We start from the raw sequence: 14718 nt of genomic DNA on the forward strand, positions 1-14718 counted from the left end.
AGACAGAATACCAATTTTCCAATTGTATATCATCCTTTGACATGATTAGACTAAGAAGATATTGAATGCACAAACCTTATTAGAAATCTGCCAAAACTTTCATATGAAAATGTAACCCATTTTAATATATCTCACCCCTAAAATTAAACAATTTCCTGAAGTTTGGTCTGAAACCTTTTTGATCATCAACCTCGTTCCTGACAGTTCCCTTGTCTTGTCAATTGTATTTCTGAGTAAGGTGTTCCATTGTAAGTTACATCTTTTCAGAGATAATGAGGTTTGTAAGAGACCCTAGTGAAACTAAATATTTCTTGAGCAGAAAATGTGGAACATATTGAGGGACAACAACTTGGGCCTTCCAAACTCAGCCACACAGAATTGTTGGGTGACCATAGTTTGCCTGATTAGTATCTTCCTCGGTCTCTGACCCTCACCCTGCAGGTAGTGACCACAATATTGAGCCTGGCCATTATTGCTGGTCACAATTCACTTTCAAGTAAGGTACCAATTCAGGTAATCTTCCTTATACTCATTTCATGTAGCAGAAAATCCATTTGCCATCAACAATCAGCTGCCATAGGTCTCCATATTGGGTTTTACGTTATTTTGCTTTTCACCTCTCATGTCTTCGTCTTTCCAAACATTGTTTTCAAAACCAGCTAAGTTTTTTAAAGTAGTTGTTTAAGCCATTTGTACTTACAGATATTTTAACCAAACTTTTCAGATGTGTCACATCACATCTGTGCAGCAGGTGGAACTTGAACCTGGGTCTTCTAGCCTAGAGCTGGGAATGCTACCACTGCACTGCAAGATCCTCTCCTTTAGTGCATAGATTTAAGTGAGTGCAATAAGTTTCAGCAGTAGCCTTTTATATACATTTAGCACAGATTTATAACATGCACCATTCTCACGGGTAACGACATGGGAGAAGATGCTTAGGCCTTAACATTGATGCTGGTCTGCGAAAATATTTTAGTAAAGCCGGGAAGTTTAGACACTGAGAAAAATAACAGGTTAGACATGTTGGATTGCAGTATTCTAAATACTCGAGTATTTTGTTAAAAAATTCACCAAAGATCCTTCAACAGCACCTTCCAATTCCAAATCCACTACACATCTAGACAGATAAGGTTGGCAGATACGAGAACACCAGCACCTGCAATTTCCTCTCCAAGCCACACTCCATCCTGTTTTGGAAATATATCATTGTTTCTTCTGTGCCAATAGGCCCAAATCCTGGAACTCCCTTGCTAACAGCATTATGGGTCTCCCTACAACACACGGACTGCCGGTTCGAGGATGCATCTCATTACCAATTTCTCAGCCCGCAAAGCCCACTTGCGTGAATGAAGGCCAGTTTTCTGGCAGAGGGCTAAGCTCAATGGTTTTGCTGAAGGTGAGATAGCAAATACTTTGCCCTCAATTTTTAATTGTTTAGTTGATGGACAGCACTGAGTCAATGGCTTTTAAATATACACAGCCAGATAGGGTAGCAGATGTGGGTGAGATGGGCAGAAGAATTGCATGGCTTATCATAGCAACACTGTTCCTGGAAAATCAACCCATGACATACTTCTCTTCGCATAATGTTGCAGGTTGGAGGTTGCACCTCACGTTCAGATGGGCCTGTGGCAGTTACATTAACTGCTATAATTGGAGCTGGTTATTATCGCATCAATATAAAATTATTATTTAAAAGATTTCAATTAGTAGACTTTTGCTTTGATTGCATGTATTAAGGAAGGCTTTCATATATGCTGCATTTTTAGAGGGAATATTACCTTGAAATATTCGTTTAATATACAGAGGTCTGTCTCCATTGATTGAAGCCTTCCCACCATCGAGGCTGAATCCTAGGCCAGCAGATGTCTTCAGCAACTCTATGGTGATGGCCCCTCTAAGGTCCACATTCATGCCTGTAATACCCAAAACAAGTACAACTTGGTACAAATTACTTATTTCTATAAGTAATCACTTGACTTTGCTTGTCTCCTCTCACTTGATGCTAAAAGCCTTAATTGTGCCTTTGTTAGAACAAAGAAAGCACAAAGAAAATTTACAGCCGAGGAACAGGCCCTTCGGCCCTCCAAGTCTAAGCCGATCCAAATCTACTGTCTAAACCTGTTGCCCAATTCTTAAGCATCTGTATCCCTCTGCTCCCCACCTACTCATGCATATGACCAGACACATCTTAAATGAATCTACCGTGCCTGCCTCTACCACTTCTGCTGGCAACACCTTCCAGATGCCCACTACCCTCTGTGTGAAGTACTTACCACATGTATCCCCCTTAAACTTTCCACCTCTCACCTTGAAAGCATGACCTCTCGTTAGTGAATCCTTCACCCTGGGAAAAAGCTTGTCTCTATTCACTCTTTCTATACCTTTCATGATTTTGTAAATCTCAATCAGGTCACCCCCAATCTCCTTTTTTCTAATGACAACAAGCCTAACCTACTCAACCTCTCTTCATAGCTAGCACCTTCCATACCAGGCAACATCCTCGTAAACCTTCTCTGCACCCTCCCAAAGCATCCACATCCTTTTGGTAATGTGGCGACCAGAATTGTACACAGTATTCTAAATGTGGCCGAACCAACGTCTTGTACAATTTTAACATGACTTGCCAGCTCTTATACTCAATACTCCGTCCAATGAAGGCAAGCATACTATATTCCTTCTTGACCACTCTATCCACCTGTGCAGCAACCTTCAGGGTACAATGGACCTGCACTCCCAGATCTCTCTGTCCATCAACTTTTCCCAAGGCTCTTCCGATCAATGTATAATTCGCTCTAGAATTAGACTTGCCTAAATGCAACATCTCACATTTGTCTGGATTGAACTCCATCTGCCACTTTTCTGTCCAACTCTCCAGTCTATCTATATAGTCCTATATGCTTTGATAGTCCCTTATGCTTTCTGCTACTCCACCAATCTTTGTGTCTTCTGCAAACTTGCTGATCATACCAATAGCACCCTCTTCCAGATCATTTATGTATATTACAAACAACAGTGGCCCCAACACTGACCCCAGTGGAACACCACTGGTCACCTTTCTCCATTTCGAGAAACTCCCTTAAACTACTACTCTCTGTCTCCTGTTGCTCAACCAGTTCTTTATCCACCTAGCTAGAACACCCTGCACGCATGTGACTTCACTTTCTCCATTAGTTTACCATGGGGAACCTTATCAAATGCCTTACTAAAGTCCATGTATATGACATCAACAGACCTTCCTTCATCTGTCAACTTGGTCACTTCCTCAAAGATCTCTATTAAGTTGGTAAGGCACGATCTTCCCCGTACAAAACCATGTTGCCTACCATGGATAAGCCCATTCTTTTCGAAATATAAATAGATCTTATCCCTCAGTACCTTCTCAGCAACTTTTCCACCACCGACGTCAGGCTCACTGGTCTGTAATTACCAGGAATTTCCCTACTACTCTTCTTGTACAGGGGGACAACATGAGCAACCCTCCGGCACCTCACCTGTGTTTAAGGATGCCACAAAGACATCTGTCAGAGCCCCAGCTATTTCCTCTCTTGCCTCCCTCAGCAACCTGGGATAGATCCCATCCGGTCCTGGGAATTTGTCCACCTTAATAATCTCTAGCCTACCCAACACATCTTCCCTACTTATCAACACATCTAATCAAACTTCTATCTCTAATCTCAACATTCATCATGTTCCTCTCCTCAGTGAACACTGATGCAAAATAATCATTCAGAATCTCACCCATTCTCTTAGGTTTGACACACAGCCTTCCTTCATTATCCTTTACGGACCAATCCTTTCTCAAGTTACCCGCTTGCTTAGTATATAAGAATAAAATGCTTTGGGATTATCCTTAATTCTGCTTGCTAAAGCTATTTCCTGACCCTTTTAGCCCACTTCATACCTTGTTTAAGACTTGTCCTACTCTTCCAATATTCCTCTGGGGCCCATTCGGTTCTTAGCTGCCTAGACCTTATGTATGCTTTCCTTTGCCTCTTGGCTAGTCGTACAATTTCTCCTGTCATCCACGGTTCACAAATCTTGCTTTTCCTATCCTTAGCCTTCAATGGGACATGCCTATCCTGCATTATCTTTAACCTATCTTTGAAAGTCTCCCACATCTTACATGTGGACTTCCCTTCAAATAGCTGTGACCAATCCACATTTCCCAGCTTCTGCCTAATTTTGATATAATTGGCCTTGGCCCAGTTTAGTACTCTTCCCTTAGGGCCACTCTCTTCTTTATCTATGAGTGTTCGAAAACTTACAGAATTGTGGTCACTGTTCCCAAAGAAATTCCCCATCGCAACTTCTACCACCTGTCCTGGCTCGTTCCCCAGTACCAGGTCCAATATGGCCCCTTCCCTTGTCAGACTATTGACATAGTGCTCTAGAAAACTCTCCTGGATGCTTCTTACAAATTCTACCCCATCCAGACCTCTGACGCTAAGTGTATCCCAGTCAATGTTGGGAAAATTAAAATCTCCCATCACTACTACCCTATTGCCTCTACATCTTTCTATAATCTGTTTACCTATTTGTTCTTCTACCTCATGCTCACTGTTGGGAGGCCTGTAATACAGCCCCAACAATGTAACTACACCCTTCTTATTTCTCAGCTCCACCCAAAATGTCTCACTACCCAAGACCTCCATAGTGTCCTCATTTAGCAAGTGTCCTCTGTTACCTCAAGCCTTAGCTTTCCCTGTCTAATAAATGTGGGCCTGGCCAGCAAATACCCACATTCCATGAAAGAATAAAAATTAAAATAAAACCTCTCTGTAAACATCCAAAGCTCTGCCATCCATTCAGCAAAATTAGGCACCAAGCCACAAAAGGCAATATTAAGGCAGGTAATTAAAAGTTCCGTCAATGAAGGAGGTTTTATGGAGTGTGTTAAGGGAAGAAAGATTGATGAAGAGGCAGAGAAGTTTAGAAGGAGAATTCCAGAGTAGGCCTTAGGCAGCTGAAGTGATGACCACTTAAAGAGGAGTGATTAAAATTAGAATGCTCAAGCTCATGAGATCGGTCCAGATATCTTCAGGACTGGGGCTGAGGAGACTGAAGAAACAGGCAGAAATGACGGCATGGAGGAATTTGAAAACAAGAATGAAAATTTTAAAATTAGGATGTTGCTTGACTGGGAGCAAATGCTGATCTGAACAAAAGGGTGACAGAAGGACAGAACATAGTTGGAGGTCAGTCAGGAGGGCAGTAAAATAGTCAAGTCTGGAGGTAACGAAAGCAGGGATGAGGATTTCAGCAGCAGCTGACCAGCAGCAAGGATAGAGTGAAGCAATGACAGGAAGGTGGAAATAGCAAATCTATACACTTAATTGTGGAGTCGTGAGGAGTGCTGCCGAACAAAGACACCTTGGCGTGCAGGTTCATAGATGCTTGAAAGTGGAGTCACAGATAGACTTGCTGGCGAAGAAGGCGTTTGGTACGCTTGCCTTTATTAGTTAATGGGTTAAATATAAGAGTTGGGATGTCATGTTGTGGCTTTACAGGAAATTAGTTAGGCTATTTTTGGAATACTGCCTTCAATTCTGGCCTCCCTGCTATAGGGAAGGCGTTGTTAAACTTGAAAAGTTCAGAAAAGATTTACAAAGATGTTGCTGGGGGTTGGAGTATTTGAGCTACAGGAAGAGGCTGAATAAACTGAGGCTTAGGGGTGACCTTATCGATGTTTATAAAACCATGAGGGGCATGGATAGCATGAATAGCCACTATCTTTTTCCCAGGGTACTGTCCAAAACCAGAGGGCATAGGATTAAGGTGAGAGGGGAAAGATTTAAAATGGACCTAAGAGGCAACTTTTCATGAGAGGGTGATGTGTGTACGGAATGAACTGTCAGAGGAGTTGGTGGGGCTGCTACAATTACAACATTTAAAAGACATCTGGATGGATAGATGAATAGGAAGGATTTAGAGGAATATGGGCCCAAATGCTGGGACTGGATGAATTTAAGATATCTGGTTAGCACGGATGAGTTGGACCGAAGTGTCTATTTCCATGCTGTACATCTCTATGGCTCTATGATTGGTTGGAAGTTTATTGCAGATGCAAACATAAAACTAGGATTGTGAAAGTTAGGTTTGGTCTTTGACAGTTGCTAGAGAGAAAAATAGAATCTGTTATAGAGAATGACGCTTGTAGGAGGGATTGGAAACAATTACTTCAGTCTTTCCAATGTTTAGCTGGAGGACATTTGTGCTCATTCAGCACTTGAAATTGGACAAATAGTCTGGTAATTTAGCAAGAGTTCAGGAAGGATTAGAGGTGACAGTGAGATAGTGCTGGGTGTTGTTTGCTTTCTCATGAGAACTCACACTATGGTTTTGGATGATGTCACCAAGGGGAAGCATGTACTGTAGATGGGAAATAGGAGGGAGTCAAGAATAGAACAGAAAGCATTGTACTTAATTGGAAGAACTTCTTTCAGAGATGGGTGGATGCACAACATAAACTGGGTACACTCTACAGTTCTGTTACAAGTGGCGGGAATATTGGTTGAAATCAAAATCACCGAAGAAATGTGCTGTTGAAGATCAAAGAACTTGCATTTGCATAGATAATTTTACGTCCTCAACTTATCCAAAATGTTTTACCTTTTGAAGCTTAATTTTTAAATGGATATGCATGTCAGCAAGGTCTCATAAGCAGAGAATGAATAACAAGATAATCTGTTTCTTGTAATGTTGGTTGAAGGATGCATGTTGACTATGACATAAAGAGAATTCCTTGCTCATCTTCAAATTGTGCAATGAGATATGATAAATCTTCATTGCATTCCTAATAGATACATGGTTTTCAGTTTAACCACATTGTCCATATCAGTGGTGGAAGGAATTCTTGAGCCAGATCTAATGCAGGGGCAGGCTTTGCCACCTCAGAATCAGCCTTTGGGATATCACAGAGCTCAAAGATAATGGTCACAGCTGACTGACCCAGATTTCATGTATCATGCTTGCTGCCAGGATACCATAATGTCTAGCTGGGTCTGCATTTTCATGGCGAGGGATGCCTTGTAGTTGTGATAGATCTCCCCCAGTATATTTGGGGTCCGTGAGCAGTCGATGGTTCCTACACCATTCTGTACAATTGGAACCTGTATTAACCTGGGCAAAGCCATATGCTCATTTCTTGTATTTCTCTCCCGTAGGAGGAAAGATGATAAATTTTACTTTCCTGGCCTATAGGTCCTCTGGCACCTCCTGATTCAGAGGAGCACTGTGAACTGTGAAATACTGGCAGTGCCACCTGATCCTGCCTGAAAGAAGCTGCTGATATAGAAATTGAGGCCACATTAATCTCCACAGCCACTGTCCTGTTGTGAGCACGCAGATCCAATTGTAGAAAGTGAAGCAGCTCAGAGCCTACCTCCTTGGTGAGGCATACTTGCCTTGTGTTGACTGGGAAGTGGAGAAGTGCTGTCTGAAAACACTTTGTGTGTACACCTTCTATTAGGAACTCTCCTCTTTTTCCCTCTATACACAACCTCCTCCATTTCTGTTGACTAATCCATTTCCAAGCTATAATTCAGCCCAAAATGAACTATAACTACCTGCTCTTACTGAAAGCAGGCTTTGTCAAATAGCACCACTTCCCTATGAATCTAAGAAATGTTTCCAAACTGTTCCAATCACACACAACTGGGAATTTCAAACAAACCTAATTTAACTTTGGTTAGCAACTGGAAGAGCACTTAAAATGGCAGGGCATATTTGGCTATGGACCAATTGCAGGTAAATAGGATTACTGTAGTTTGGTGTTTGTTGGGCAGCACAGACACGATGGGCCAAAGGACCTGTTTCTATGGTGTATGACTCTATGATCTCACCTGGAAGTCGCATGCATGTCCCTTTATATAGAATGAATGGGGTGTCCCTTCTGAAGCATGTTCACCAAAGTAAAGGTAAAGTCACCATAGTCCCAGAGGAAATAGGGCTGCTCTCTCATTAGAGAGAGACAATTGGTGGTGGTTTAACCTGAGGATCACCTCAGGCGAAGGGAGAAGTTGAGGAGGGACCATTGTGATAACTCTAGTGGTCCAGGAATTGAACTTGTGCTATAGTCTCCCTGCATCCTGATTCTCCCTGATGTCTCTCTGCTTTGCAAACCAGCTCAGCCCATTGTGCTAACTGACCCTCCGATTAACTGTTTAGCTACGAGTGACTAATGCAAAGCATTAACAGAATGGACAACCTTCAGAACGGAGTTTATACTGAGAACTGATGGACTCCTACCTGTTCCTATTATTTCTGTAGTCGCATCTCTTCCATCTGTGAGATGGTTTCCTTTAGGAATTGGTAAATCTGGCTTGGAAGAAATTTCTTCCTGTTCCTTTCCTTTTTTAATGACAATGATGGCCTGTTTATGTAAGCGGGCCCGGTGAAGTGCATTCAGCACATCTACATGTGTAGTGCCTATTACAGACATTCCGTTGATAGATAGAATGTAGTCTCCCCGCTGAATGGTGCCTTCTTGAGCTGCCACCCCTCTTGAAAATACTCTGTGAATCTGCAAGGAAAAGAACTGTTGAAAGGAACAACTTTCTTTTGCAACATATTTAACAAAAATGTACCATACTGATTATTTGCAGCATATTTAAATTATACTTTCAATAGTAATAATTTACTATTAACATTTCCATCAGATGTTAATTTCTCTGTTTTTAGTATTTGGACCCTTGAATTGTAAAGTCATTAATGGAAAAATACTAGGTGGAGAAGTAGATCAGACATTTAATATTAATATCAGTTTTGGGCAAAGTCATATACCACTAATATTAATGGTTGACATAATATCAAACCTGTCAATCACCACAAAGAATAACTTTTTTACCTGCTCCTTCTATCTTCCCATCTATCTATTTCTATCTCTCATCATATACATATTAAACATCCTTGTTCTCTACATTAATTTGCATATGACCTTTAGCTTTTCTTTGTTTCTCTGTCTTGTTATTTTTTCTTTACATTCTGCTGTCAGTAAATTTGTAGCAGGGGCCCCAAAAATTCTCCTGAAAGACTTGCCCAGCATCTTCCCATCGGCTCCTGCACCTGTTTTTTGCACTCTTATGACCCACCCTCTCTTACCCGAAATGAAGCCTTCACGCTGCCAATGGGATTAGTCTTCTGTGGGTTTCCTGGGTCTCATTTTGAGCTTCAATTCAGGAGGAAGGACAGTGAGGAAAGGGTGGACAGAGGAGAAGGGAGAGTGCAGAGGGGAAGGAGGACAGAGGGGGAGGGTCAAAGATTGGTAGTTCACACTGCTATAGCGGAGTATCTCCCTCCCTATTCCCACTCTCTCATGAGGCTATAACCTTTTCTCCCATCTGAAAAATTCCATGGTTTCCACACAATGTCTTTATTCTTCACCGTTTTCCTCAATCTGTAACATTTCTTTTCTAGACTTCCTTCAGGTAGTGTCATCTACCTGAATCTTAACCCAAATTAACTCGCATGCCAAGTGAAAACAGCCTAAACAATTTCAGTGTATAGGAAATTAAACTGAATATTTTCATTTTAAAATACTGCCACTTGGCTTTGCTTATCACTTCAGGAGTCTGTCTTTCTTTGTTCCTGTAAAATATCCCTGAGGCCCTGCACTGATCTCAGCATAGCTTCTGTCCTATTTCTATCAGTTCATGTCAGCCTGATTTCCTTTTCCTTGTTTCTTCCCCCTCTTTAATTGCCATTCTGTTCTGTGCCCACTCGCTCAACACTGTTCCCCTACAATGTTCCATGTTTTATTTATCAAGAAATAAATGAATAAATTATCTTCACAGCACGATTCTTTTACTCCCTGCCAATCCTTGGATATGTTAATCAATAGAATACAACTCTGCAGCTGTTTCTGATGTGGAAACCTATTTTCATACTATTTACATCTTATTGGCTATATGTTCCTCTGTTACAGGCTGTAGCTGTCCAAATATCACCCTGAAGTCTCTCTCTCTCTCTTGTCTGAGCTGAAGTTGATGAGGGATGAACAGTATGCTCACCACTACTCTGAAGAAAGGCTTGGCAGTGAGCTGACATATTTAGAACAAGCCTGCTCTATAGTCATATCTTGCCGTGGGACGGCTCAATATTTGTTGATTCCAAGTAGATTACCTTTCATTCTTCTAAACAGAATATAGTCCTATCAACCCAACCTCTCATTAAAACCATAAGACCTGGGAGCAGAAATTAGGCCATTCAGCCCATCGAGTCTGCTCTGCCATTCAATCATGGCTGATAAGTTTCTCAACCACATTTTCCTGCTTTCTCCCTGTAACCCTTGATCCTCTTGATGCTCGAGAACCTATCTCATAGGACAATCCTGCCATCCCAAGGACCAATTTGGTGAAATAAAACAAAGAAATGCAGATTGCTGGAGAAACTCAGCAGGCTTGGCAACATCTATAGGGAGAAAACCAATTTAATGTTTCTAGTTCAGTGATTCACCATCACATTCCCATTTTGGAAAATGACCATTCTGGGATGGAAATCATAAGATCCAGGTGAATTTATTAATTTCTCCAATACTACTTTTCTACTAATGTTAATTTCCTTCAGCTCCTCTTTCGAGCCAGTTCCTTGGAACTCTAATATTCCTGAGAATTTTTTTATTTTCCTCCTTGAAGACAGTATTTAGAGTCTTACAGATGTACAGCATGGTCCAACCCGTCCATGCCGACCAGATATCCCAACCCAATCTAGTCCCACCTACCAGCACCCGGCCCATATCCCTCCAAACCCTTCCTATTCATATTCCCATCCAAATGCCTCTTAAATGTTGCAATTGTACAGTCTCCACCACTTCCTCTGGCAGCTCATTCCACACCCATACCACCCTCTGTGTGAAAACATTGTCCCTTAGGTCTCTTTTATATCTTTCCCCTCTCACTCTAAACCCATGCCCTCTAATTCTTGACTCCCCTGTTTCCTTACTCTCTATTATCTAACTCTCTTTTGTCTGTGTCTAGTGGCCTCATATTTATCTTTTCTGAATGTTTTACATATCTATTGAAACTTTTAACCTGTTTTGTTTATTCTTGCTAGTTCCTCTTTCTTTAACCACATCTTCATTCACTTTTACTAATTCTAAAAGGCTTTCAATCCTTAGGCTCACGACATTTTTGGCAACTTCATAAATCTCCACCTTTGACATAACAGATAGCTCAGCTGGGTGGATGGCTGGTTTGTGATGCAGAATGATACCAATTGCATGTTGGACTGAGGTTATAATGAAGAACACAACCTCTCACCCTCTCTTCTCACCTGAGGCATGGTGACCCTCAGTTAAACCACCACCAGTCGTCCCTCTCTAATGAGAGAGTGGTTTTATGATCTAATAGGATTCTGGTGATTTGACCTTTTACTCATCACTGATTGACAGCTTCAGGAGCTGCCTAACCCTCTGTTGTCCTTTTAGGGGTTATTGTGTCTAACCCTGAGCCAGACTATTCTAATTCTTCTCTTTCATCACAGCAGCAAAAAGCAGTGAGAGTATGAAAAACCTGAATTGAACTACAGACAGAAAGCTGGCAAAGATCTGGTCAGCACAGTCGATTTAGCTCTGCTTTCTGACAATGACCGTGGCCCAAATGGGAGCCCTTTGATGCACATCAACTACATCCACTGTGGTGTATCCTTGCGTCACCATGGTCAGATCTTCCAGCTGTCGCTGCTATGTCCCTGGACAACTCCCTTGTAAGGCCAGGGCTGCAAGCTATTTCCTTGCACCTTCTCTCAGTCACTGCTGTTCTTCCCTCTATCACCCCTAACCTTCCCTTCATCTCCCTAACCCTGCCTTCTGGGATCCTTCAGTCATTCCCTGATCATGCTAGAGCTGCTCCATTTATTGCGATACCCTACCCAGCATCATGTCCCATCCATCCACCATTCTAAACTCTCCCAAGCTTGACATTGTGTTGCTCCCTATAGCTCTTGATCTCTCTTCTATTATGCCTTCAGTAGAAGCTAACTTTCCATTGGTTAATCCAGTTCCCTCCCTCTGTTGTCTATGCCTTTTATTTGGGCCAGCACTAGTGTCCTTCCATTGTACTGCCCTCACTAGGCAGCCACCATCTGAGCTCAATGCACCAACTCGGCCTCCTTTCCCTTGGTCTGTCCAAGCTTGCCATCCAAGCAGATCCAAATCACCGGGCCTACTACCTTAAACCAGTTGTGAATCCAAGGACTTGTATTTCTTGTTTGCTGCTAATTTAGTGGCAAAATACAATTTAATCTGGTGAAATTTTGTTTTAACTGGCATACACAATATGCTGATACATGAAAAATGAGTTTTGCCATTTGTTATGGAACCACAATCTACCTTTAATCCACCACCAAATGAATTCCCAACTCTCATCCTGCCCTTGGGAAGCTGGTGTTTTTCCTCCTGCACAACTAAATGCCACTGACAGCTTCATTCTCTGCTCCTGGGAGCATCTCTAGATTTCATCCTATATGTTACGTTCACAGCAATATATCTGTAATCCTGCAGGTGGCGCCAGCTAGCATTTCCATTACAATAGATAATGTTGACCAGAACCTTACACAATAGCTGCTTTGTCAGAGAAGAACGAAAGATCAAATGAGACGAACCAGGTGAGTGTCAACAGGTTGTATTAAATGTAAATGGGTTTTCATGATACTTACAGTTACAGATTTATGTTCCTGGTCCACCCCTCCTGCGACACTAAAACCCAGTCCAGCACCTTCATCTTTGGTCAACACAACGATATTAATGTCTTCCTTATTCTGTTCTCATGAGTTAAAAGAAAAATAGTGCTCACTTATTTCTGCATTACAAACAATGAGTATTTTCTCTTATTATCAGCAAGTCCTACTCAGAGTGTCACATATCCAATTCAATGTAGAGCTGTGTGACCAAACCCTACATTTTCCCCAATTTTATTTGTTTAAAAGTTTGGTGAAGGAGTTCTGAAGTCTAAAATGTTAGCTCAGGGCTACAAAATGAACTGAAGAAAACCTGCAAATGGGAAGAATGGTGTTAGATGAAAATCTAATATCTGGAGGGAAAATTTGGACATAACTAAAGCAGAAGAAAATGAAAATTGACATGTAAGTTAATTACCAACTAAGTCCCCATGGTTGAATTATTGACATGCCTGGGAGGGCTTTGTCAGAGCCCCACTCCAGACTACCAAGAGTGGGTTGACAGCACCACTCAGTCCTAAATGTTCAAGGGACCCGTGGCAAGTGGCAAAAGAGAATTACCAAAAGGATAATGTACTTTGGCCTTATTCCCAACAACCAACCTCTAGCAGATGCATCTATCTATACATCAGAAAGAGTAAGCATTGCACAGCTCATTAATTCTCATAAGAAATAGTTCTAACCCTCACTGCGAACCCTTCTCTCTCTAGGTGCTCATCCAATCCTTTTTTGCAAATCTCAAAGTGAACTTGTCTCCACCACACTCAGGCAATGCCTTCCAGATCCTAACCACTTACTAATTCATGAGGAATTTCCTTATGTCATTATTGTATCTTCTGCTTTTCATCTTAAACCTATGTCTTTAAATTCCTGATCTTTACTCTAGTGATCAGTTTTCACCAGGATGTTGCCTGGGGTGATAAGTCTCAGTTATGTGGAGAGAATGGATAGGCTGGGTTTGGTTTCCTTGGGGCAGAGGAGGCTGAGGGTATACAGAATTATGAGAGGCATAGAGAAGGTAGATTGTAAGAATCTTTTATCTATATGTAGATATTAGATTTTCATCTAACACCATTCTTCCCATTTGCAGGTTTTCTTCAGTTCATTTTGTAGCCCTGAGCTACATATAGACCAGAGGAAATAAGTTTAAGGTAAAGAGTAAGTGGTTTAAAGGATATCGGAGGAAAATCTTTTCTCACCCAGAGGTTGGTTAGAATATGGAATGTGATTTTCAGATTAGATTCCCTACAGTGCGGAAACAGGCCTTTCGGCCCAACCAGTCCACACCGACCCTTTGAAGAGTAACCCACCCAGACCCATTTCCCTCTGACTAATGCACCCAGCACTATGGGCAATTTAGCATGGCCAATTCACCTGACCTGCACATCTTTGGACTGTGGGAGAAAACTGAAGCACCTGGAGGAAACCCACATGGACACAGGGAGAATGTGCAAACTCCACACGGACAGTCGCCCAAGCCTGAGAATCGAACCTGGGACCCTGGTGCTGTGAAGCAGCAGTGCTATCAACTGAGCCACTGTGCCACCTGAGAGGGTTGTATTACTCTTGCAATATTTCAGAAGCATCTGGATGAGCACTTAAAATGCCAGGGTATAGTAGGCTATGGATCAAGTGCAGGTAAACGGGATTAATGTAATTGGCGTTGTTGATCAGTGTAGACATGGTGGACGGAAGGGTTTGTTTCTATGTTGTATCACTATGGCTGAAGTATCTAATTCCTTGAAGCATTCATATAAATCTTTTCTGCACTCTCTCTAATGGCATTACATTCTTCCTCAAGTGTGATGCGAACAGCTGGACACAATATTCCGGGATAGCTGATATGGAGTTTCATAAAGATTCATCATAACTACTTGCTTTAGAATTCTATGTTTTTATTTATAAAGTCCAGGATCATTTGTGGATTTTTAACCACTTTTACAACCTGCCCTGCTACATTCAATGATTTCTGTGGATTTACATCAGACCTCTATATCCTTGCACCCATTTGTACTCCTTACACTGACTCATCTCAGCCTTCCT

The 14718-nt window shown here is 41.7% G+C and overlaps 1 protein-coding gene across 4 annotated transcripts in view; it reads right to left on the bottom strand.

Moving 5' to 3' along the window:
* Window positions 1-14718, bottom strand: part of pdzd2 (PDZ domain containing 2) — a 547489-nt gene that overhangs the window by 8311 nt on the left and 524460 nt on the right. For all 4 annotated transcript variants that reach the window (XM_043687429.2, XM_087989833.1, XM_043687436.2 and 1 more), the window contains 3 exons: window positions 12655-12756; window positions 8251-8524; window positions 1782-1916 (listed from right to left, as the gene is read on the bottom strand). In XM_043687429.2, coding sequence (XP_043543364.2) covers window positions 1782-1916; window positions 8251-8524; window positions 12655-12756 — 511 coding nt within the window. The remainder of the gene's footprint in view (window positions 1-1781; window positions 1917-8250; window positions 8525-12654; window positions 12757-14718) is intronic.

The sequence above is a fragment of the Chiloscyllium plagiosum genome, unplaced genomic scaffold, assembly GCF_037043375.1.
Source record: "Chiloscyllium plagiosum isolate Xiang-an unplaced genomic scaffold, Cpla_swu_hap1 HiC_scaffold_1, whole genome shotgun sequence".
Classification (NCBI taxonomy): Eukaryota; Metazoa; Chordata; class Chondrichthyes; order Orectolobiformes; family Hemiscylliidae; genus Chiloscyllium; species Chiloscyllium plagiosum.